The sequence below is a fragment of the Mastigoproctus giganteus genome, chromosome 14 (genome assembly GCF_048544385.1).
Source record: "Mastigoproctus giganteus isolate SK-2022 chromosome 14, ASM4854438v1, whole genome shotgun sequence".
In the NCBI taxonomy this organism is placed as follows: Eukaryota; Metazoa; Arthropoda; class Arachnida; order Uropygi; family Thelyphonidae; genus Mastigoproctus; species Mastigoproctus giganteus.
In genome coordinates this window covers 95,348,003-95,373,484 of record NC_143588.1, presented here as the reverse complement: position 1 = coordinate 95,373,484, position 25,482 = coordinate 95,348,003, and the positions used below count along the sequence as shown (strand labels likewise).

Genomic DNA, 25,482 nt, shown 5'->3' with positions numbered 1-25,482 from the left:
TGACAAGGACTTTTTTTGTTGTTGTTGTTAAATCGAACAGCCAACACAGAAAAATAAAATTGCAATCATATTTAGAGTGTGATTGCAATTGTACTATGAGTCCTAGAAGTTTTTTATTCCAGTTTCGAAGAAATACTTCGGTTAGTAATGACACCACTATAGGATTGTATTTTTCATTTCATCATTCGACTCAAATTTCTTGACTCCTAAGCAGTGCAAATAGACGGAAGTCAAAGGATGGCAAATCTAAATTTTAATGGGCATGCACCTCTACCCAAGTTCACTAATAATACAATCATATTAGTTATATGTATAGAGGCGTTGTCGTATCAAAAAAAGCAACTATCTTAATTCAGAAGACGTTGTCTCTGGATTCCGTCCAGCCGATTAAAGACAGAGAGGGTTTTTTAGGAGATACCAGCATCTGCATCTTCCCTGGTGCTAACGCAGATGTTAACCATTTTAATGATTTATCCTCTAGTTGCTAATGTCAAACAACGAATAACAACATCCACAATCACTTCTTCTCATAAAAAATTGACGTACAATAAGAGATCTCTTGCAGTTTCATTCATTCATCACTTTGTGACGAACAGAAAATAATTTTTCAGTCACTCCTTCATTTTAATCTTCATTATTTTCGGAATGCTTCTTTGGACATCCATTTCATGATTCCATCGCTACAAACTATATTGAGAGACACAAACTTCATCTGAATGTTTTAACCGCCCTAAGATCAATGTCAATGGAATAGAGCACAGGTTACAGACAAGCTCACCTACTATAGATGGACACTGTTTGAACCCCCCCCCCCCTTGTTGGAGGCGTCAATATATTATTCACGTTGTGGAAAAACCATAAAAATTCATTGCATCATTGACTGTATTTGAACCTGGACATTTTCCAATGGGTGTCTGGGAGTACGGTGATTATACCACTGTGCTACACGCGAGGGCTCGTTGGAGTTAACCAAATTTAAATTAAACCCACAGCAGCTGTTATCAGTAGCTTCAACTGACCAGCACCACTATTTTTAATCACTAACTTGTGAATTAAAGTACATAAATCTTGAAGAATGTAGCTGTAAATTTACTTCCGTATTTGACCAACCGTTAGTGAAAGCAAACTCGAATTGTTTGCTAAAGAATTCTCGTTTCTGTGTCCGCGGAAAGAATTCACTGGAGTTTTAGACCCGACAATACATTCCCAGTGACGTCAAGCCAAGCTAAGGGATGTCGCATTGATGTAACGGATTAGACCGTTTCCACGACACTTAAAAATAGTTGTCGATTTTAGAGACATAAATCCTCAAGCAATCCCCAGGCTTTTCTGGGCGCTTTTTTTTCAAACAGTCTGCTTAATCCTTCGATTATGGTCGGCGTGAGATATCTTACAGCAAAATCTTTCCAGTGTCTCCTATTGCCGATAAGATTTAAATAACGTTCGCCAGCAGCATTGATAGACCGGAACGTGCAACATGTAACAGAACTGCTGGCGATATTCAACAGGGTGCCTAACTTCTCTCACTGGCTAGAATGTGTTTGCGCTCATAATAGTCAGTTAATTAAAACAGTAATCATCTCATTAGCAATTCATAACGTTAGTAAAATCTATTCGGTTGCTTAATTTTTAATAAAATTACTTCGAAGACATAAATTTGTGTTTTAAATGTTATTATTAATAAAATTTCCATTGTAAGTTTGGCATTTTGGTTAGACTATGATCTGGTGTTTTTCTGTTGGCAGATATACCCTTGTGGAAACAGTTTTCAACAACGGTACGCTATCCGAACTTGTGGTTCATGGTGTAGACAGGGGACATTCGTCCCTCTTTACCTGTGTAGCCTCTAATGCCTACGGAAAGGATGACAAACACATCCAGTTGATTATACAAGGTCTGTTCACTTTCCATATCAGCCAAAATTGAATAATCTAATTTACTGGAAGTTGTTCATTCATTTTTTTTATGTTTATATTATTTTGTAAATTACATAATAGAATGCAAACTATTTTAAATAACATTAAGGATTAAGCTTTTCTAGACAAATATGCTTTTTTATTTGTCCGCATAGGCCAGAATGAATTCGTTTCTACTTTTCACAAATATGAGAACCAATCCTTGGAAGAGAAGAAATTCTGGAAAAATGAACCGATGCCGCTATTGAAATTTATAACGGTCTTACTAGAGTCCAAAAGTGATTTTCAGAAGCATAACTGCCTCCAGGATTTATGACTGATACACTTTTTGATTCATATTAGTACCTTCATCGATGAGAATTAATGGTGCCTTTGTAGTTAAAACTTTTATCTGCCCAAAAGCATAACTTAAAGCGCTTCTATTATTGGATAATCGTTCAGCCTTTATTGCAACACTTGGCACTCTATTCTCATTTGCATATCACGCGTTGCTAAAATATGAAGTTCTCGGAGTTTGTGAATAGGAGCGAAAACAAAAGGACTCTTTTAGAGATTCTGAGAACTCAATTCATGCGAAACTCCAAAAAATATTTTTTAAAAAATTACGTTCTAACAAAGTAACGGACGTATGCAACCACTATTGCTGCTGATGATCCAATCGAGAGTTCTGCTCGGGAACCGAAAAACACAATTTTCATTTTGAATTCATTAACCCGAAAAAATTCTAACTTAGAGAAAAGACTCGTGGCTTGAAATTATTTGAACTGGACTCTTAAAGGACCTAAAAGGATAAGTGTAACTTTTGCGTAACTATTGTGCATCAGAGGAAGTTGTTCAGATATAAACAGTTGCCAAGTTGAATTGAAGAGTTTTATGGCTTCGGTTTCATAAAATGGTCTATATAGATTATAAATTTGTCTTCCTCTTGAAAGCCTTGAACTTATGATGGGAGAAAATGGTTAAATCTTCTATTCAACAATAAATCTATTATTAAAAGATTAATTTTTACTAAACTGCTTATCTTAACCTGATTTTGAGAATTTCGACTCACCATCTTCATCCCTTGGCTCCTTTATTGTTTAGAACAACCAGATAGTCCCCAAGATCTACGTATTGCCAGATTCACTAGTCGGACAGTGCAGTTGGCGTGGTCTCCACCTTACAGTGGAAACAGTCGTCTCCTGAAATATCTCCTTCAATACGAGGAAGTCAAGAATAAATCTCAGGAAGAAGGTAAAATTCTCTAAAGTTATCTTACAGCGTATTAATTATTAAAATGGGAGTGTTTAAAATAAATAGGATACGTTCTGTAGGATTTAGTTTAAAGGAAAGTTACTTTCGACTTGCTATTTTGAGCCACATGAAGAAGTCCAAGAAATTCAACAAATGGGGAAATTTCTTTTACCTTTCCTAAAAACGTGTTTGTTTTTTTTTTATCAGTTACTTTGAATATATGTTTTTAATTCATTTATCTAGCTACAAAAAAATATACTGCATATTCTAAAACTAGAGTGATTTTAATAAGAATTTCATTTCTCTAGCGGCTAGAAGAGGATCGACCAAACGGCTTAGTGTCCCTCCTTCTGAAACTACGTGGGCGGTCAGCGGGTTGGTTCCCAGAACTACCTATGCTTTCAGGATTTCTGCTGTTAACTCTGTAGGCGAAAGCGAACCAAGTCAGCCTGTTACAGTAGAAACGGAAGAAGAAGGTACGATGGTGTATTATCTAAATTTGATCGTTAATCATTATTATTGAGTGTTCTTTTGCGTGTGACTCGTGTACGGTAGATTTTTTTTACTGGTCCTGAAAGCAAGTACAATGAACTATATTTGTATATCGCACTCTATTTACGATATACAGATACAACTCAGTGGAGTGATTTATTGGAGTGAATAACTGGAAACCGCATCACTCGTTGTTTACAGATGGGCACAGGTTAGAATAATATATCACTACTTAGTAATGTAATAAAATGCGTACATTTCGATTAATGCTTAAAAGTGGTACTCCAGTCTATTCAATATACATGGTGGTTATGATATCCTTTCCAACTTATAAAAAATAATAACTGAAAAGCTCAAAAAAAACATTTTTTGCATTATAATCAACATGTGTGACAGTTTTTTAAAGAAATAAAAACTTAGTTAGAAATTTGACCACCAGGAGCTTTGCTATGTTAAAATTTCCCGGATCCTTCGTAATCTTGTCAGCCATCCACTGGGCAAATTCACAACAGCTCTTGTGGTTTCAATCGACGCAGATATTTGATTTTATAAGGAAACTGATGGAGGCCAACCTTCAATGTTTTGCATACCATGCTCCAGGGAAAACCAGTCACACGAGATGTATGGCGAGCACTATATAATCTCGACGAATTTAATCGGGCTTGTTGTTATTGTTGCCTCTCATCAATTCTTTTAATTACTTCTTGCGATGCTGATGGTCGACCTCTTCTAGGCTTATCCTTCTTCGAAACGCCTTTCGAACAAGGAAGGCTTGAGACATTTTCCTGTCTTTGATATGCTCTAAGAGCTGCAATGACACTATTCCCATTCTAGAAATGAATTATAATTAAAAGTTCTTTATCTTTAGGCAACGTTTTAAAGCGAACTTGACTGGACTTGTTTACTTCAGTTAAGGCTTAAGTAGGTCTTGACGACGAAGAATAAGACTGCAATAAGCAAACGGAATTCTCAGATCCTAGAGTCATTCAGGACATAAAAGCTAATTTGTCTGTTGGAGCAATAAATTCCTTAGCCTCCTGGTGGTCAAATTTCGAACTATTTTTTATTGTTTTAAAAAAAATTTCATCTCTACTGATTACAACGTAAAAACGTCTTTCGATACGACCAATAGTTTTTGAGTTATCAATTTTTAAAGGTGAAAACGGACTTTACAACCACCCTGTAGACAACAAAATTGAATTTAATGGATGAATTTTATTACGATTTCAAACATCAAATTTATACAAAACTCCATTTATCGAAAAGGAAGATGATCCAAAAGACGAACAAGCAGAGCAGCAATGCCATTAGTGAGAGATGCACTTAAAATAGATTCAGGATTGGAGACTGGATGACACAATGCGTTAGCCCATGTGCGATACGGAGTAGCCAAGCTCTATTGCTAGTCATCAGTTGAGTTGAGACTACCTTATTAATATTTATTTCTATAGGTAACTTCTTTTATTTGCACTTTGCAAAATTACGTTTTAAAATGTTTTTGGCATTATCATAATGCTATGTTTATTATGTAGATGGACTTTGGCTCGGGTGGCGCGTTGGATTCAAGTAATGAATGATGATTCCAGGCGGATTGCATATTTCAAGTTTTCTATATTCCACGGCATATTCCCAAGCCACACAAGATATTCCTTCATTCCTCCTTATATTCGAATGTCTAAGGACCCAATGTCCTCAGATACACCTAGTATCTGAAGATACTCGGGTACTAGAGATATAAATGGAACCTTATCTATCTTAACGGCGCAGTAAAAATTTGATTACTACATTTTCAAAATAGACCAGTTCTGCCAAATTTGCAGACTGTTCAGAATTTTTACTTACGTGCTTTTGTGATCATAATATAAAGTAGGTACTGCAATGATCTTCAATAATGGTTGCTGAAGACTGAACATTTTTATCCAGTAATTATCCTTCAATAATGGTTGCTGAAGACTGAACATTAAATGCGGAAATTTCCGTGGTCACATGCAAATGTTTGCGTAGTATGTGTGGTTTTAATGTTAGCGTGGCAGTTTATGTTAATATTTTATTTTGTTTTAATAATATTAATATTTTAATAAGACTCAAATTTCGTATGCTTCTTTTATGAACCACATCTTAAAATATTAATTAAAAAATTGTTTTTCTAATCCCACTACTTTTCAATAAGTATACAAAGTTTATTTCATTTTGTTGTTTTTAACTCACCATACTGTATTCCTTCCTAATCTTGACACAGAGATGAGTGAACTGTTTTGGATCTACGTAAGATATAAGCAGTGTCTGGTATCGACTTCTACTTCCGAAATTACCCGATTATTCCGCTGTTCTAAAAGAAGAAATTTAAGAATTTTGTTAATTCAGTTTTATTATAAATTCATAAAATATACTCTAGTTTATATCTTTATTATTCTTAAGTTAGTAAATCAGAGTTTCCATTTACGAATACAACTGTTAAACATATTCAGTTATCTGTTGTATACTTTGAACAGAAATGCATAAAGCAAGCATTTCTGTTCCGTTACGAGAGCTGCCAACTGAGAAGTTTCTCCACGTAGCTGATTTAATCCAATTCACTGTTAACTCTGGCTTGCAATCCCACACCTCGCATCTCATAGGGATATGACACCGTTCTTCAGCTACTCAATCCGCCTTTCATTCTCTCGGTGCATGCGTCAATTGTTTGCTCTATCTCCCTTTCTTATTTATTTATTTTTTTTTTATCGTTTTTGCAAATCGTGGCTATCAAGCAGAAAGTGAAGACACTATCGCTAAACGAAGAGAGAAAGAGATAAAAACTGTAGAAACGTTGTGTGAAAAATAGGATGTTGTCAAAGAATTTACAATCCCTGGCATTACGCTGTCAACCAAGTCCAAAAACAAAGAAACAATTTTAAAACTTATGGACTCTGTGGAAGATAACCAAAGAGAATTTGGGTAGCAGAATATCAAGAGATTGGTCAATGCTTTATTGAAGTGATTTACAGATTGCAGTGAGAAAAACATTCCGATAAGTATAGCTTTAATACGGAAATAAGCCGAAAAATAAAGCAATGGGACAAACTGAAAATGGCTGCATAAATTTTAAAAGCCCGATTGTCGCTGGGCAAGTGTCACCAAACTCCTTTACAGATTTCCCAGTAAACATTGTGTATTATTCTTCTATAAGTGCATCTATGTCCAAGGGTAATAAAGTCAATAAAATGCATACAGGTCTTCAATCGAGACCGACTTACCTCGGTTGTGATGTGACATTTGTCTTAGGTAGGGCGCCTCTTGAACGCTAGCTCAACTCCACTAGAGCACTTTGTGATGAATGATGAACTCTTTAAAATGGCCAGAAATGAGTGCACATGTGTTTTTCTATTGTTTAGTTGCTTCTGGGTTCTTTGTTACCAGAAAGCAGCAATCACAAGGAAGGCTGCTTCTTAGTCCATGCCACGAGGATGCGGGCTGCAACTGTGCACGTACTGACCAGCCCAAAAGGACTAATCTAGAGATCCCGCATCCACAGTAAGGTAGAAGCCAAACCCTGTGAATGTGGTCCCAGAAAAAAAAGTAAAGGACAGAGAAAAAAAGAAAAATAAAAATAATAATTTTAAAAAATAATATAAAATAGAAATACAAGAAATAGAAGTGTATGATAAAAACTATAGTAAAATTATTAAGAAAATTATTAATAAAATTAAAAAAGAGGGAAAAGGAAAGAGAGTGCCAAAGGCAGTGGAACTCTAATCGCATAACATTATGAAGATAGCAGCTCATTTATTCACAGCTAAAAATCAAAAGACAATCAATCTAAGTGAAAACAAGTTTTGACAGTAGACATGACATGCACTGTCCAACATGAACTTGCTGTAACTATTATTTACAATATCACATGTTTTAAAGGAAAATTACTTATAGTCAAGCGATGTGACTATACCATCCCTGGAGAACCGCTCAGTAGGTTTTTCCTAATCAATTATTGCCATTAAGTTTGCCTCAAGTTGTTAGAGGACTGACTCAGGAGCGTCTTCCGTCAAGTAAAGCTTTGGCGTAATTTGAAAATACTGGAATACAATACAGGATCTTCAATGAATTTGTGCTCCTGACTTGTATGATATATTTGTGTGACAGAAAATAGTTGTTGTATCAGATCTCCATAAATCAGGCAGTAATACGACAGATGCTCCCTCTAGAGCCTATAAAAGCAGTGGTTCGAGTCACAGAGATGAAAAAAAATTATTTTAGCGCTGATTGGCCCGTGCCCACTGATGATATAATTTGTGAAAAGACTGGGATGAACTATTTTTCTATAGACTTATTTAGTAAAGGAACATTTGTTATGAACTGCTTATGAATTTCTTATGAACTTATTAGCCCCTATGGGCAGTCTGTCCATCCATCTATCTATCTTGTAATCTGAGAAACAAACTCTGTAAACAACGTGCTGCCTTCTCTGACTTTCGGTCGGCTGAAGTATTTGTGATGATACCATAAAATTCGATTGGCGTTTTATTTATGATATGCTGTGAATCAGATAGAAGTCCAGAGGGGACGGGGCCAGAAATTACCTGAAGAGCGGCAGTGTATACTGTTCTGCAGGCACAGTTTAAAGCAAGCAGAAAACATCTTTGTAATGATCCTAATTTCCTTTGATAGGTTAACAGCTTGGCTCTCGAAAACTAGGCCGCTGCCGCTTACGATGGAATTGGAAGGATAACTGTCTTGTACAAGATATTCATGGTCCGATGATTGAGAGCCCACTCTTGCCTAGATATTCTTATGAGATTTGATGAAAAGGACTTAATATTTTCAATTAGGTATGCTATGTGCGGATGGATAGAATGTTAGACGACTGTCTACTTTCAAGCCAAGAAACAAAGTAGTGGTCACCATCGGAATGGACGTATTATTGACTCTGATCAAAGGGGGAAAGGTAGTCTTGTCAAAGAGAGAGAGAAAACTTTTGAATACCATCGTTCTAGTCTTCGTCGTTGATATTTTTAATTTATTATCCTCGTACCAGCTTGTCAACTGCTGCATAAAAAAGTTTGCATTTCTTTTCAGTTGGCCACAGTAATTTCCATAGATCAATGCCAAATCGTCGGCAGACGCTAACATGCAGTAATGCCATGTAAGCGGTCCAGTATTGACCCTTGGGGCTTCCACGAGTAACAGAATGATACGGCATTATATTTTGTCATGACTGCCACCATTCTGTTTAAGATATTAAATATTAAAGATTTAATATCCTAATAATAGACTAAGGCGCATTTAGGGCTAGAGCCTCAAGCTGCGAACAAATTTAGACTATGTATAAAAAGTGCTTAGCATCATAATACACAGCCATTTCTGAATAAACAGAAAAATTTTAAGGTGGCATCGTTTTAGGTTATATCTCATATTGTGAATGCCTTCACAACGAGTTGCCATGATATTGCACTACTTCGAATAAGTAACGCTTCACCTAAGGAGAAGACTAGTGTTACTTATTCTCAGATAGGTACCACCACCCAGACAGCACTGTTTCAGGGCTATTTGGCCCTTCGTCAGTGAGTGGGTAGGTACCCAAGTGATGCAATGATGGCAAAAACAGTTATGAAGTATAACTCCACAATATGAGAGATGCCTGATGGTGTATGATGTATTTAGACTAAGGCGCATTTAGGGCTAGAGCCTCAAGCTGCGAACAGCTTGAGGCTCTAGCGTTACGAATAAGCGTTACTTATTCGAAGTAGTGCAATATCATGGCAACTCGTTGTGAAGGCATTCACAATATGAGATATAACCTAAAACGATGCCACCTTAAAAATTTTCTGTTTATTCAGAAATGGCTGTGTATTATGATGCTAAGCACTTTATATACATAGTCTAAATTTGTTCGCAGCTTGAGGCTCTAGCCCTAAATGCGCCTTAGTCTAAATACATCATACACCATCAGGCATCTCTCATATTGTGGAGTTATACTTCATAACTGTTTTTGCCATCATTGCATCACTTGGGTACCTACCCACTCACTGACGAAGGGCCAAATAGCCCTGAAACAGTGCTGCTAGGGGGAGCTTGATGATGTCCGGAGTTTCCGAGAATAGGTAACAACAGCCTTCTCCACTGGGGAAGCGTTGCCTATTCGAGGAGTTTATGAGTTTTTGAGTGGTGTGAGTTGAAGGAGTTACTGTCCCTTTCATTCTTCTACACTGTTTCTTTTCCTCTTCCACTCCTACTATAACTTTCCCTCTACCTTTTTTGCTTTTCTAAGTCTAATAGGGACAAGTGGATATTCGAGTAGATATTCACATACATACATCAATAGCCCTGAAACAGTGCTGTCTGGGTGGTGGTACCTATCTGAGAATAAGTAACACTAGTCTTCTCCTTAGGTGAAGCGTTACTTATTCGAAGTAGTGCAATATCATGGCAACTCGTTGTGAAGGCATTCACAATATGAGATATAACCTAAAACGATGCCACCTTAAAAATTTTCTGTTTATTCAGAAATGGCTGTGTATTATGATGCTAAGCACTTTATATACATATCCTAATAATATTAAACAGCTGCAAAGAGCAGTTATCAAGCCTAAGACTCTCGAAGACGCTTTCCCAACAAAGTGAGTCGAAAGCGCCCTGAAAGTTAACGAAGATCACTAAAGGATACTTGTGCCTGGTAGAATCGATGAGACAGATAAGCTCTATGAGAGCCTGATTTTTTGCTAGCGAACAGTTATGGAATTAATTCGAAAGGACAGTAGTTTTCATAAAACCTTTCCAAGATTCGCCAACAAAAGATTGGTCTGTAAAATCTTGGTTCAGATGCAGATTTACCAGGTTTCAGGAGTATTTTTAAAAGTGCTGACTTCCAGTATGTAAGCGGTCCAGTATTGACCCTTGGGGCTTCCACGAGTAACAGAATGATACGGCATTATATTTTGTCATGACTGCCACCATTCTGTTTAAGATATTAAATATTAAAGATTTAATATCCTAATAATATTAAACAGCTGCAAAGAGCAGTTAGCAAGCCTAAGACTCTCGAAGACGCTTTCCCAACAAAGTGAGTCGAAAGCGCCCTGAAAGTTAACGAAGATCACTAAAGGATACTTGTGCCTGGTAGAATCGATGAGACAGATAAGCTCTATGAGAGCCTGATTTTTTGCTAGCGAACAGTTATGGAATTAATTCGAAAGGACAGTAGTTTTCATAAAACCTTTCCAAGATTCGCCAACAAAAGATTGGTCTGTAAAATCTTGGTTCAGATGCAGATTTACCAGGTTTCAGGAGTATTTTTAAAAGTGCTGACTTCCAGTATGTGAGAAAAACTGCCTGTTGTAGACATTTGATAAACAAATAACAGTAAGATAGAAAGTTTAATCTGATGAAATTTTATTATAAATTATCCCGCCAACAAATTTGACCCCGGACATTTGTTTAACTTTATTTTTCAGAGAGCAAAATCGACTTCTTCCTGAAAAAATGGCGTTGTACTAATCGGAGAAATAAAATTCACATTCAGTTGCCGCGTTTTGTTGGTGAGTAACAGAATCAGTAGTAACACCATCTTGTTGGAATATGGCGCCCAGAATTTTATTTACGGTTTCTGTCCAAGTTTTTGTTTCTTCTACGTTTGTTATGACTGTGTTGTAAATGTCTGGTCTCATTTATAAGCTATCCCTAGACAGCTTATAAATGAGGCCTCACGGGTTTCCTGTGTCAGCTATATATTTCTTCCACGTTGCCATTTTAATTTCGTAGATAACTTTAACACATTTCCGTTTAAGGTTTTTCTAAATGTCTTGAAGTCAATTAACTTCTCCAATAGACCGAGGTCTACGTCTATGTTGAAAATTCCGGCTGACGTTATGGACAGCCTTTTTGGCTTGGGTGAGTTCCCTGGTCCACCAGGTTTGAATTGGAAACTTGAACTTTCTTCTTAACAGACTGTCGTATAGCTTTCATGAAAGCGTTCTGAACAGAAAAGCCAAGTCAAAAACAAACGTTCCGTTTCGGCTGTGGTGTAAATAATCCCATTAAAAGTCCCTCACATCGAAACAGGATTTGAACTCAAGCCTTTCCCATGTGATACAGAAGATCAGCGGATGTAACTGCTGTCTAACGCCTTGTTCCCTTTGATGTGAGTAGTAACCCTCAACTTATACGAGTGTCTACTTAATTAGGATTACTATACGTCCGGGTTTTCCCAGACATGTATTTTTTTTTTCGTCTGCGGGAGCCGTCCAGCTTTGATCCGAAATGTTGTCTGGGGTTTCATTTACTGTTAAGGCATCTCGACATATATTTTTATTGCTGACTTGGAGGAGGTTGGATGGTTCCGGATGACTTTATTAGGCTACCGGAGGATCCAGTACTCAATAATGAGAATTTCCAATTATTTACTGGATGGGGCAAAAGACAAGATCACCGGTGCATGCATAAAACTGGTGTTATGCATCGTTGAGTACACTGGATGATTATTCGGGAACAGTGATACCAATAAGTTCCTGTTTTAATCTATAATGATGCTAATGTTTTGATTTTTGCTTTCTTTGAAGTGCTGAAAAAGAATTGAAGTTTTCATCTGAAATGAGATCAGAGTTTGTTTAATTTAACTTTCTGGATTCAAGCGTTGTTTATTTAGATAGCTATGTTTTTTTTTTTTTTTTTTTTTTTTTTTAAAGAAAGGCCACTTGGGCCGAATGAAGAAAATCAGGTTTTATCTGGAGTTTTAAGTTTCATGAGAGGCTTTCCTAACCTTTATAGTTCTTCGTACCACCTATATATTCTCTAAGCACTAAGCTGACTGTATATCTTTCCTTACAGCTCCTGGTGGACCGCCCCTACATGTGAAAGTGAAGCCTCTTTCGTCAACGACTATCAGCGTGGAATGGGAAGTGAGTTACTGGTTTATTATATTTTATTTAAATAACTGGTAAAATATTTTCTATTTCAAGATTATGTTATTATGGTTTATAGAACTTTAAGACTTCTAGTGTTACAAGTATTATATTTATATTACATTATGCAGCTATTAATCAGTCCAAAGTAGATTTTGAACAGGCTAAGAGTAGTAAACTTGATTCTTGTCCAAACGGTAGTCGAGCATACTGATCCTTTGCAAAGTTTGCACTGACTGCAACTTTTCCCCATTTATACTTTCACCTCTATTAAACCTGATAGTTCAGTTGCCTCCTCAGCTAAAGATAAAGCCGACTTACTAGCATCCTACTTTTCTTCTAACTCTTGCATTGACGATTTCCGTAAATCATCTCATACCATTCCCAGTACATTCCACTCAATGCATCCTGTGGTCTTCCGTCAAAAGAATGTCGGAAGACTTTAAAAAGCGCCAGTCCTGATGTTATTTCTTCACTTGTTCTCAAAATCTGTGCTCCTCACTTGCCCTTCTTCCTTATCGCCTTTTTTACGTTCTCTTACTCCATTTGGTGTTTTTCTTTCTGCTTGGAATTTTGTTCATATCCATCCGGTTCCTAGAAAGAGTGACAAATCCCTCCCATCTAATCACACCACTACTCTGCATTTTGAAAAACATTCACTGATGTTTTCTCAGAAAAGGGTGTTTCTGAATCATTTTCTAATGCTGATTTCAAAAATTACTTCCTTTTGTTTCCATCACGCGAGAGGTTTCTTCAAAAATCACAAAATAAAATTTCATTTTTCACAAATTTTTATTAATTTTGGAACGAGGTTGGTAGTTTGATTTTGAGGAGCGAAGATGTAGTTTTAAGCGTGCATATAGTGCCCAGGACAGGCCCGCTCGCAACTTACCTCAGGTAAAGAAAAGAAATGGAAAGCAGCGTTTAACAGTGAAAAAGCGCTCTTTAACGGTTAGTAGTAAAAAACAAAATTAATAGTGATGTGAAAAGACCAAACATGGCAAAAGAGGGGCAGTCGATTGCCAGAATCGAGTGTAGTATTCCATTGGCGGATTGCGACCTGTTGCTTATTATGGACTAAAGCATAAATGTATCGAAATCGCCTGGTTGAGCTCAGGTGTCCAGATATCCAGAAGAACTAGAGAAATGAAAGCATAATGGTTTACGGAGAGAGAGAATGAAAGATTCTTCGGTTAAGAGGATGGTCCGGACGATGGAGATAGAAGAGGGTATATAAAGAAAAAAAAAAAAAAAACTAAGTGTTCCAGGAGCTGCCAATAAACAATAACAGTTGTGTAAGCACTGACAATTACAGTAGAAAAGGAGAGGGGGGGGGGCTAATATACTGTTAATATGAGTAAAGTTTTAATGAATTTGAAAGTGAATATTAAGATAGACTGTATCATTTATTGGTTGGTTGGGTCTTTTATTTTGAAATGCACCCCTGCTCGTATATTTGAATGCTGTTAGCATTCAAATATACGAGCAGGGGTGCATTTCAAATTAATATTTATAGCTGTGAAAGATAGGGGAAAAAAAGAAGAAAATGTATGAAAGATGGAGAAATAAAATAGAACTTCACTATATGTGGACTGATGTGGTAGTATTACTACGAGTTATGAAAAAGAAAACTAAACCACGCTTCGAACACAGCGAACCTTTGCTGTCTTTTGAAGTTAAACTTGGGAAAGAGCGATTCTTCTCGTGTGTACTAAGCCACCTAAAAATGAAATAAAATAAGGAAGACAAAACAGAGCGAAGAATCAGCACCACTTTAAAAAAGTGGTGTACATTCTTAGGTGAGTGTAGACGTGCATCTCCTTGGATCTTCGTGGGGAGCACAGTGCATATACGCACCGTTCTCTCCACGCCGGATGGGGAAAGGCCCAGGTTTGAATCTCATCAATGACGCGAGGAATTTTGATGAACCTTTTTCACAATGTGGCTGAGTCAGTCAGTCTCAGACGAGAGTTTCGTGGTATTTTACTTCCGAAAACTCGGGTTTTCGTCCATAAACAGCCAAATCGGCCACAACGAAAACGAAATCCACAGACTACAGACATAATACAATAACGTAATATGGGCTAAGTCGCTAATGCGCCTAAAATCCTACAACAACAACGTTTCCCTGGGTGTTGCATTCGCGTTGTTGGAGGTGTGTTGCTCTGTTTTGTCTTATTTATTTTTAGGTGGCTTGGTACATAGGAGCAGATTCGTTCCTTACCAAGTTTAACCTCAAATGAGAAGGATATTCATAGCTTGGTTTAGTGTTTCTTTTTTTCTTTTCAGAACTCTAAAAACACAAAGGCTTAACAAATTATTGGTGAAGCGTGACGGTAAAGCAAATATTGAAAATAAATATCATAATAATATAAGCTGAAAGTAAACGTAGATAAGAATAATGGGAATGTAGTAATAGTTGTTGGAGTAGGAGCATCAACAATTAAGGAGCATCATGTAAATTGCGTGTTCTATACTCGATTTTCTGTTTTGTCAAGTAAAAACTCGAGTTTCCGGGAGAAAAAATCATGCTACCCTCGCATGAGACCGACTAACTCAGCGTTATGAAAAAGGCCCATAAAAATTCCTCACATCATCGACGGGATTCGAACTTAGGTCTTTTACACCCGGTGTAGGAAGGAAGGACGGCGGTACTACCTACGAAGGAATGCCCCCCCCACCCGCCATGTCTATTTGATCTTCTGACCACATCGAGAATTAAAGTAGCAACCAGGTTGCATTGTGGGCTTAGTGTTTTGAGGGGAGACAAACAGGCCACAATTGGTCTGTCTTTGTAACAAAACTGTCAGAGATAAGGTAATGTACGTATAGAGAGATAGAACAAACTAAAGAAAAAAAGATAATCAAAGTGGTGAAGAAATAATACAACTATAAATAATAAATACATAATTGTAAAATAAACACCCTCTTTCAAATTATTCCCCCTCACCGAAAAACATAAACGATTCACAATAAACCACAGTAATCGCATATTATAAATTATATTGATATTTCAGTTGGTAAAAACCTAAGCAGAAGAAAAAACCTCGAAACATCGTTTTATAAAATTTACTATTTACTTTTGAAGCGGGAAAAAAAAAACTCCTTTCCTCACAATTAAATTTTCCTTAATGCGGTATTTAATTCGTTTTGGTGAAGGGCAAACAAAATGCAACATTTAACGACGCATTATTTAATCGTATAGACGACAAAGTGAAGCAGACGTACGTTTTCTCTTACTTGTCATTCTCGCGCTGGCTAACGCGTTTTCCCGTGATTTGCCGAGTAAGCTCGTTGTGTTTGTTCGCGTGCTCTACTTTGCAGTTGCTGAGAGGTGATTTACAGAGCCTACGACCAAATCTCAGTAAAAAAAAAAACAATATATTCCACACACACACACCAAAACGCAAACAAGAAAAAACTGCATCCGGATACAAAATTTTGCTGGGTACAAAGTACAATATGTTACAAGCATTTTTTTTTTTTTTTTTTTTTTTCAAGCCGGCATTAAAGTACGAATTTAAATTGCTGAAGTCTCTTAAAAAAAAAAGTCAGCAATAAAAAAAGCTTGTTGAAGTTAGAAATAATAGCAACGGGAAATATAAAATGAAATGTTAATGTAATGGGGAAAAAAAGTGGGCTTGCTTATCGTCTGTATGTAACCTATCGTCTGCTTTGTTTTCGGTTAACGTATTGATTACTCATTTAATGAAATATGTGCGAATGTCAAACAAAAGATGCTCGAAGAAAGGGCGACAGGTGTGTTTAACGCATCCCTTGTTCTCATATAGGTTTATATATACGAAGATCGATGAAAGGAGGTGAGGAAGGTAGATAGGTACTGCATGGAATTCGTGCGACCAAGCGGTTACGCCAGATGTGCTCGTGTTGGTTAGTTCGCTATCGACAATGGCGAGGTCCTAGCGACAGTGAATTAAAAGATAAGAATCCCCAATAAAGCTAAATGACTGCGATTCAAATGCTCGCGTTGGAAAAGAGATTGATATAAATAAAAGGCAGGATCGTGAGAGAATGAAGGTCGTAATGAACTTTCATTAGCAGAAAAAGGGCAGATTCCGACTACTGCAACGCATTTTAACTTTCGGCATTAGACTGCGCAAATAGCTGTGATGGAACAAAATGTCTTTGCTATTTGCTGGTGACGTGTGCAAATAATGACTTTACCAGGGGACGGGGGGGGAGAACACGCTAACACGTTGTGCATTTTAAAACGGTAGCGTAAGATGTATGGCAGAAAAATAGACCGTTTAGAGAGACTGAGAGCAATAGTTTAAGAAAGTGGATAAAGCATGAATTATATCGTTTGTGTAGTGTAAAAAAATAAAAAAAGGGAAAAAGTTATAAGGAGAAGCCATTAGCTCAAAAGTCATGTTCTTTTCAATATTATTAAATCGATGTCAAGTATTTTCTCTCTGCTCTCTAGCGTGTGGTGTGTTAGTGTGCTTTCTTCTTCCTCACTTGAGAAAATTAAGCGAACTGAGGGGAATCGAGCGATCAATATCACACTTATGTTTTGCTCTTTTCAAAGATTTTCTTTCACTTCGTAAAACTCGTATGTTTTCTTTGTCTGTTAAATGAACGACTGGTCGTTACCGGCAGAAGTTTTTAGAAGTAAACGGAAGCGCTGTGATTTGGGAAATGAACTCTCCCTAATGTTAACCGTTTTCTTGAGTAGCTAAAGCTGCTGCAATAAATAAAACCCAGAATTTGCCTTCTGACAACTAAAATACGTTCCACACAGTATGGTAAAATAATAAAGAATCCGTTTAAACAGAGTAATGTTCATTAATAACCAGCCGTTCAAAAGCTGTTAACAAGTAGCAAAAAGAAACGTATCTTCTCTAATTTTTAGCGTTTTTGTTGAATATTAGTAAAACACACCCGAAGATATATAATTACACAACATGGCTCTGTTAAGACAGTCTGGAACATGCCTACCTCGAGTTGCTGAAAACTCTTTTGAAAATCCTTTGGTGAAACAGCCAGGCGACCAATCAATGGATGATGCCTTCTGACTAAGTCATTACTGTGGTTCCTCCAATCTTCCTTTTATATTGTTATTCATCTTGGAGTGGGTTCCGGTATTTTCTATTGGGATTTATGCATGGCTGTGCATTATTTCGGACTGCAAGTTGAGCCTATCTTTGCAGGATTCCACGCTGTTGTATTTCTCTGGATGAGTATCGACTCTTGCTGTTTAATTTGAACTGTTTAGTTTGTTCATGTATATTTAATTAATACTTGGGTGCAGGCAGCGGTAGCACTTCACAAGTTTAACTTGATTTCCGTTGGCGGTAATTTTCGCACATGATATGCAAGTGTTAATATAATTTGGTTAATAATTAGTAAAATTTCATGTCGTATAAAATTCAAGCAGAAAAAGTATCCCACTTTTGCACCCCAACTTATTTTAAACACTGTAACCAGACAAAAATTGCTTTAAAATTAAAATAATAAATATTTAACTGTTTCTTTTTGGTTATTCTCGATACAACAGTTGGTGTCTCCCTCTAGTGGCAGTCGTTGCAAATAAAAATAGATCACTCCTAACACTGATGAATATCAAAATATTGCAATTCATGTAACAGTTCCATTGAATATTTGAAGGGTTAAAAGCATCTTTTTGTTTGAAAATTCTGTTCGTTTGATAAATGACTTTAGTTTTGGTTAAAGAAGTTTCATTTTTATCCACCGATATCGTTTGTGTCGTGTGTATGAAATATTGCTAATCAGATCTTGGCAAACCCATTTCCACAATAAGGTGGTGTATCTCGAAGCAGCTTGTTAGCGAACTGCTAGAACAGGCAATGTAATCTCTCAGAAGACAACTTGAGCTCTCTCTAGGATGGTGTAGAAATTTCCGTGTCACTAGGCCAGTCTATTAAACTCATCGATGATTTCCCTAAGGGGGGAGGGAAAAAAAAAGGCAAAAATCCTCTCTTCTACGATTGCAAGCTTTCTCCTCACACACATCGACCGCAAGAGGCTAACTCTCCAGAAGAGGATTAGCTTCTGTCAAGTCAATACAAGACGGCATGCAAGTGCACGAGAAAGCGGACAACCCAGCATTAGCGACCGTTGCAAAAACATTATAGTCTCATGAAACAATTAGCACTTAAGCCTAACGATGTCATCAGCCCAGACTGATCGACGAAACACGCAAAGTCGTCTGATATCAAGTCAGCCAATCGCAAAATGAATAGCTCCACTCTGCATACAGCGCCATCTAGGTAAAATTAGTTTGGGCGATACAATAGATCGCAATTACGATTCTGACTACTATCGCATGCGTGCTCGTTCTGTTCACTTCAGTTTTAACTTTCGTTTTTTTTTTTTTTTTTTTTTTTTCTTTTGCTGAATTTGAACTGAAAGCACTTTTCACGGCGATTATAAAAGCATTTCACATATTTACCATTTTAGCGTGCGCTGAATTCCATCCCTTTTTCGTAAACCGTCATTAAACACCCCACATTCGTTACAACTATCCCTTACTCGAACTTCTCCTTTCGTTGTTAACGCTGTCACGTTCTCGCACTGATGTTAATGCCAAAGCATCTTCCCTTTTGCGCGAGGAATGCGATTTTCGTTTTAGATGCAAATACCCAAGAAAAATGCGAGAGGTTATTTCATCGCCTAAGAAATGCTTACCTAGACGGAATATATCATTCGCTATTATGTGGAAGCAGTGAATATATTGTTTCGCAGCCCTTCGATTGATTCCGAATAGCTTGTACCGTAAACACTACATGCAGTATTATTAGAAAACGTCAAAATGTGGATGTCGATAAAGAAAGGAAAAATGCGTGTTACAAGAGCGCATGCGTACAACAGCCCATTTCAAACGTCAGTAAACCAACAATGTTCATTTCAACAATTACTCACCTCACTATCAACAATTTCTCAATAATAATTTGTGTTCTTTTGGACGAGTGGGTTAATAGAAGAGTTTTTCTTCGCTGTTTGCAACCATTATTACCACATGCCTCATCAACTTCATAAGCTTAATTCCGAAACACGAAATTACTTAGCACAGCGTTAACTGTACGTCATCAGATAGTGTAAAGTTATCTCGTCCACTGCGGAAGGGGTAAGGCACCAGAATTAGTTCCAGATGAATGTGTCCCAGTGTTTTGTATCATTAATCATTTCTACCATTTATTTCTTTCAGACAAACTAATTGTAATTTATAAAAATGGCAAGTGATTGTTTGTTCCTAATTACACTTCCCTCAGCTCTAACAAAGGTTTATTAATCGCTAGGATTTTTAATGTTGGCACTCCCTTTTTTTTATTCTTGTACTTATTGATTAGTCTCTTTCAGCTAGAAGTTTGTGGTTTAATCATTGACAAACGGATGAACTTTTCTGCTGGATGCAAATAGGGCGACATTTGGTAATCGACACACTATAGATAAATTCATCGGAAATGTGACGATGGAACTGGTGACGCTGACTAAAATTGGAGTGCGATTATCTTCTTTAAAAAAAAAAAAAAAGGCTATTTTGTCACGTGACAACCTCTTCATGAAGATGCCTCAAAAAAAAGTTCTAGATTCTTCGTGTATAGATTCGCGATCGTTGAACTCTCACCATCCTACAATGGCTGCTGCGAAAAATTAAATGTGCGACATCTAAACAGTGAAACAAGGGATCGGCGTTGGGTCCCCTCTTCTTTCTAATTTTCATAAATGATATCAATGAAGGTATCCAAGGGAAACTTTCTAAGTTTGCTAATGATTTGGAGGATGGTTAACAATTCGAGCTAGACCATATTACTTCAGAACGACTTCGATCTGAGGAATGGCAACTAAAGTTTAATGCTTATGACTGTAAGATTAGCCATTTGGGGAAAAGAAACCCTGGAGTCACCTAAAAGCTAGGGACAGAGAAGCTAAAACTGGTTCATGACGAAAAAGACCTAGGCGATTCAATCTGACGTGAAATTGTCAGATTGAATCGCTATAAATTACGGGTGGCCTGCCCGTGATTTATAGGACCTTTGTTAGATGGCTACAAGATGGTTAGACAGCATTTGAAATATTATACCCCACCTCTGAAGAGGGTTCAGAGAAAGGCAACCAGATTAGTATCTCATGAAGTTCACTTATGGGCAGCAGGTTGTCAGACATCGGAATAAGTTGTCTCCCAAGTTGCTGAGGCAGTGAACGTGACAAAAAGTTAAAAGGAGAAATTAAGTTTCCTTGTGGAAATGGGAATAATATGAATATTCGGAGGTTTTTTTTTTTTTTTTTTTTTGTCACTGAGGCCGAAAAAATCTGTTTCCTTACGTCCTTTGGCCTTACTAATACTAACTTTCACCAATAAAAGAACTCTACAATTTTTGTCAATCACAATGTCCATCCTCCATTATCGACAGTACAATTTTTGAATGCTTTAAATCGAATAGAGGTGACCAGGTATGAGATTTTATTGTTTGATACGTTAGAAAAACTAACCTCATCGTCGTAAATGGTCAAGTTACCAAAACAACTTTTCATAAGGATCACGTAGATAAAAGGTCAAATTATCTGAAAAGAACATCACTTCATTTAGTTTAGTTATATCGGTATGGAGAAAATGTAACTGTAACGGAGAAAAACAGTTTGGAATGGCTTGTTTAGAATTCTCACTTTTAAAACTTAATAACTCAAAAATTACAGGTTGCAATGCAAAACCATTTTTGAATTGTAATCAATGTATGTTTTAAACAATACAAAAATTATAATTAATAAAGGACCTCATTGGTAGCACAGTTGGTAGGATCACCGTTCTCCCACACCGGGTAGAAAAGACCTGAGTTCCGGTCCCCATCGGTTATATGAGCAAGTTTTAAAATGGATCTTTTTCACAACGTGGCTGAGTTAGTCGGTCTCAGGCGAGGACAGCATGGCTTTTTCTCCCAGAAAAAACTCTGGTTTTTCGTTCAGCAAACAGAAAATCGACCAGAGAACGCACGCAATTTACAGACACTAAACACGGAGCAATATGGCCTTAGTCGCTGATGCGCATAAAATCCCACAACAACAACAATTAATAAAGAGATGTTTAAAAAGCAGATATATTGCAATGTTTGAAACAACTTTAAATATAACGTTTCTCTGAGTTAACTTTTTAGTCAGCCGTCAGGGAAGCTGTGGTCTCTTCAGTAACGGTGACATTTGAAATTAATAAAAGGGTAGGTACCATTTCAAATGATCGTCCAATATTATTATAATTACCATATTATAATATTGGCTTGGCTTCACGTAGCCTTTCTATAAGTGCTTAATATCCACGTAATATAAGTTACGTTTCCAATCGGAAGCTTTCTTCCGATCTCCCTGCTTGGATCTATCGTTAAGATTCGATAAATGTGTTTTCCGCTCGACACAAGGTTGCTAAATACGGCTACCTGCTGTCTCATGATGGAAACGACCGATTTCGGAACCAGTAAGTTCCAAAATGTCACAACAGTGTCTCTTGTTTTTAATGGATTCGCCTATTGGGTAATGTTATCGGATTAAAAACAATATTAGCTACTTAAGGTTGACTACGTGAACAGCTGTAGTTTCTAAAGAGCACATGAGCACTGTCGTCGTCAATGAAGGGACCACAGCGTCCCCTGACGGTTGACTGCAAAAGTTAACGCAACGAAGGTTATATTTAAGATGTGTCAAATAAAAGAAAAAAAAAATTGACCACCCATTTATTTCGTGGTCAAATTTCGAACCACTGGCTAAGGGATTTATTCACTCCAATAAACATATTAGATTTTGTGTTCGTTATTAAAAGTAAATGACTCTGGGATCAGAGTCATTCGTTTTAATAACGATCCTTCATCAATTCTTTTAATAATTCTTTGATAACGATTCTTTTAATAACTATTTGATTCTTCATCGTCAAGAATAAAAAGCTTGAAGCTGTAGCCCTAATTTAAGTAATGAAATCCAGTCAAGTTCGTTTTAAAATACTGCCTAAAGATAAAGCACTTTTAATTAAACTTCATTACACAAATGGCGATAATATTATTGCAGCCCCCAAAGCGTATCAAAGACAGAAAAATATCTCAAGGCTTCCTCGTCAACAACAGTATCAAATTTTAAACGGTTTCGAAAAAGACTAAAGAAGGCTACCTAATTCCTAAGCCTAAAAGTGGAATCCGATACGACCTATGCTTTTCGAATTATTCATTTTTAAAAGTGGAAAATAACTTAATAACGACCCTATATATACAGGGTGAGTCACTGCCAGTGCGACAAACTTGCAGGAAATGTAGGGAGCACAAAGACGAATCGGAATCACATAGCATTGCAGGGTCCGAAATGCCTTCGTCATGAGGTAGAACACGTTGAACGGGAGGTCGCGTGAAATCAGCATTTGCGAACCGGTTCCCGAGACAGTAGGATGGACGAGTATTCAAACGTTGAACTGGCCGACATGCACCTCGCGTGTGGAGCTGCGGACTGTAACGGGCGCGCCGCTCTGCGCTTGTACCAGGAACGTTTCCAGCACAGGCGTGCTCCTCGTCATACGATTTTCGCACGTGTGCACAGAAGGTTACGTGAGACTGGTTATTTCACGAGAGGTACCATGAATCGAGAGCGAACGACGAGGACGCCAGACAATGAGGAGAATGTCCTACGTCTTGCAGAAGGCAATCCGAATACGAGTACTCGAGCGATAGGCCAACGATTGGGTATTTCCCAATCCACTGTATGGAGGATACTGTCAACAAACCAAATGAGTTCATACCATCTGCAACGCGTCCAATCATTGGAGCCTGCGGATTATCCACTCCGGAGGACTTTTGCTACTTGGTTTCTTCAACAGAAACGGTTCGCAAATGCTGACTTCCAGCGGGATCGCTGTTCATGCGACCTCCCGTTCAACGTCCTCTACCGCATGATGAAGGCATTTCGGACCCTGCAATGCTATGTGATTCCGATTCATCTTTGTGGCCCCTACACCTCCTGCAAGTTTGTCGCACTGGTAGTGAATCACCCTGTATATAATTACTGTATACATATATAAATTATTCAAAATCAGCTCAGGTACCAATTACAAAAAAGAAACCGTAAATACCGTTGATATTATATTAAGATGATCTCAGTCAAAACCCGCTGTGATCACCTTGATCTTGGACTGGTGTGGGATGGAGAGCTCACTTTCAACATCATTTTAAACACACTTGGTGCTTTCTGATCCATAAGCCAGGAGCTTGTCGGATGTCACTGTCCAGTATCTTCACTGGTATCTTAAGATCATTCCATTTTATGTCTCTTTCATCTGGAATCTAACCTCATACATGAAGTCTCACCTTGGGAAATGAATATTGAATTCACTGAAGATCTCCACAGTGGCTCCTGTTGAACCTTGTGGGATTACAATGGATGAGTTACTGCCGAATTATAATGGATGATTGTGGAATTATAATAGAAGAGTTATCAAGTGGACAGCGGGAAGGCTCGGAACCCTTTGCCTATGCTGACGACTTAATGATTCTGATAAAGGGAAACTCAAGGAAAAACGAGAAGGTAAACTAATGGATAAAGTATATGAATGGGTAAGAGAGAATAAATTGGAGCTGTTAGTCGCTAAGTCGTATACAATAACGTTGAAAGGAAGTTCAGTGTGAATAGAGCTTCGCTCTCTCATCAGGTCTTTGAAATACTGTGTTTCTATTATTAAATAGAGACAAATTTCAAATGTCTTTGAAATATGTCTCTATTATTTTGGTGTTGTTTTGGATGAGAGACTGACCTTTGTCCCTCACGAAAAATATATTAAAGAAACAGTGAAAATTATTTATACTAAAATTAGAAGAAATGTAAGAGTAGAGTGGAGGGGGGATTGAGAGGAAGGTATCTTGAGCTGCTCTATTAATGTATTTTTGAACCCATACTAACATATGCTGGAGGAGTGGGGGGCACAGAGCTAGTAACAGTTAAGAGACAACTGATCTCTACCCAGAGATTTGCCCTTCTGGGGATGACCCGATGTTATGGCTGGGAAAGTGCCTGCCGACTTGATACTTATGTGAAGGTATTTAGAATATGCTAAGTTGAAGAACATTCCAACTAATTATAGATTATAAGTATGTGCTTTGTCAGATCATAGTAAGGTATATTGGCAGACAATATATGAAGAATAAATAGAAGCGAATTCAGTTGAAAATTGACAATTTGACAAACTCGGTGGACCATTTCCGAAAATGGGTAGATCCAGCGGCGTAGCTACCATGTACGCAGGCAAGGCAATTGCCTCTAGGCTCGGCGTCTTTGGCTGTCTCCTGTTTTTGCAATTTTCATTAATTAAGTAGGAGCCCGAACATGTTTGCCTCCTGGCCCAAAAAAGGGCCAGGTGGATCATTTATGCCTTTCTGCATGTGGTTACAATAGTAAGGAATTGTTTGGGTTGGCCTGACTTAGATCTGCGACCAACAATCGTGGTAACAGGAGACTGATTCCGTAAGAGGTTATATGAGTTGGGAGTGGAACCATCTGGGTTATGTTTATGCGGTGAGATAGATGATACGGAGTGTTATGAGGGACTGTGTGCTTTTTGAGCAGGAGAGGACACAAATGCTTCAGGAAATTGAAGCAACGGATTGGCAGCCATGTGAATTTTTTGCCTCCATAAAGAATTATAGGGCGTTTAAGGATTATGTAAATAGAATGTATAGGAAAAATGCCTCAAAATTATGGGTTGAAAGTGTATATATCGTTTTGATGTAAATATTCTTAATGGTATTCAAATTGGGTGTAATGTTTTTAGGGGTTTTTTTTAATATATTATTTATTTTATATTTACATTGGATTTTATTGCATATGTTACCGGCAAAGTGGAGGATCCAAATATTGTATAGAATGTGGGTAAAGTATGAAATAAACTTCCGGTTATTGTCCTATGTTATAAATAAACCATTATTAAGTGAATCACAGTTCCGACTTTTATACAAACGCATATTGGA

General features: G+C 37.4%; 1 protein-coding gene across 1 annotated transcript in view; it reads left to right on the top strand.

Annotated features, from left to right (window-relative positions):
• Nucleotides 1–25,482, top strand: part of LOC150075401 (cell adhesion molecule Dscam1-like) — a 316,461-nt gene that overhangs the window by 242,021 nt on the left and 48,958 nt on the right. The window contains exons 13-16 of the mRNA XM_090389299.1: nucleotides 1,746–1,894; nucleotides 3,000–3,149; nucleotides 3,458–3,625; nucleotides 12,441–12,511. Of these exons, the coding sequence (XP_090245425.1) occupies nucleotides 1,746–1,894; nucleotides 3,000–3,149; nucleotides 3,458–3,625; nucleotides 12,441–12,511 (538 nt within the window). The remainder of the gene's footprint in view (nucleotides 1–1,745; nucleotides 1,895–2,999; nucleotides 3,150–3,457; nucleotides 3,626–12,440; nucleotides 12,512–25,482) is intronic.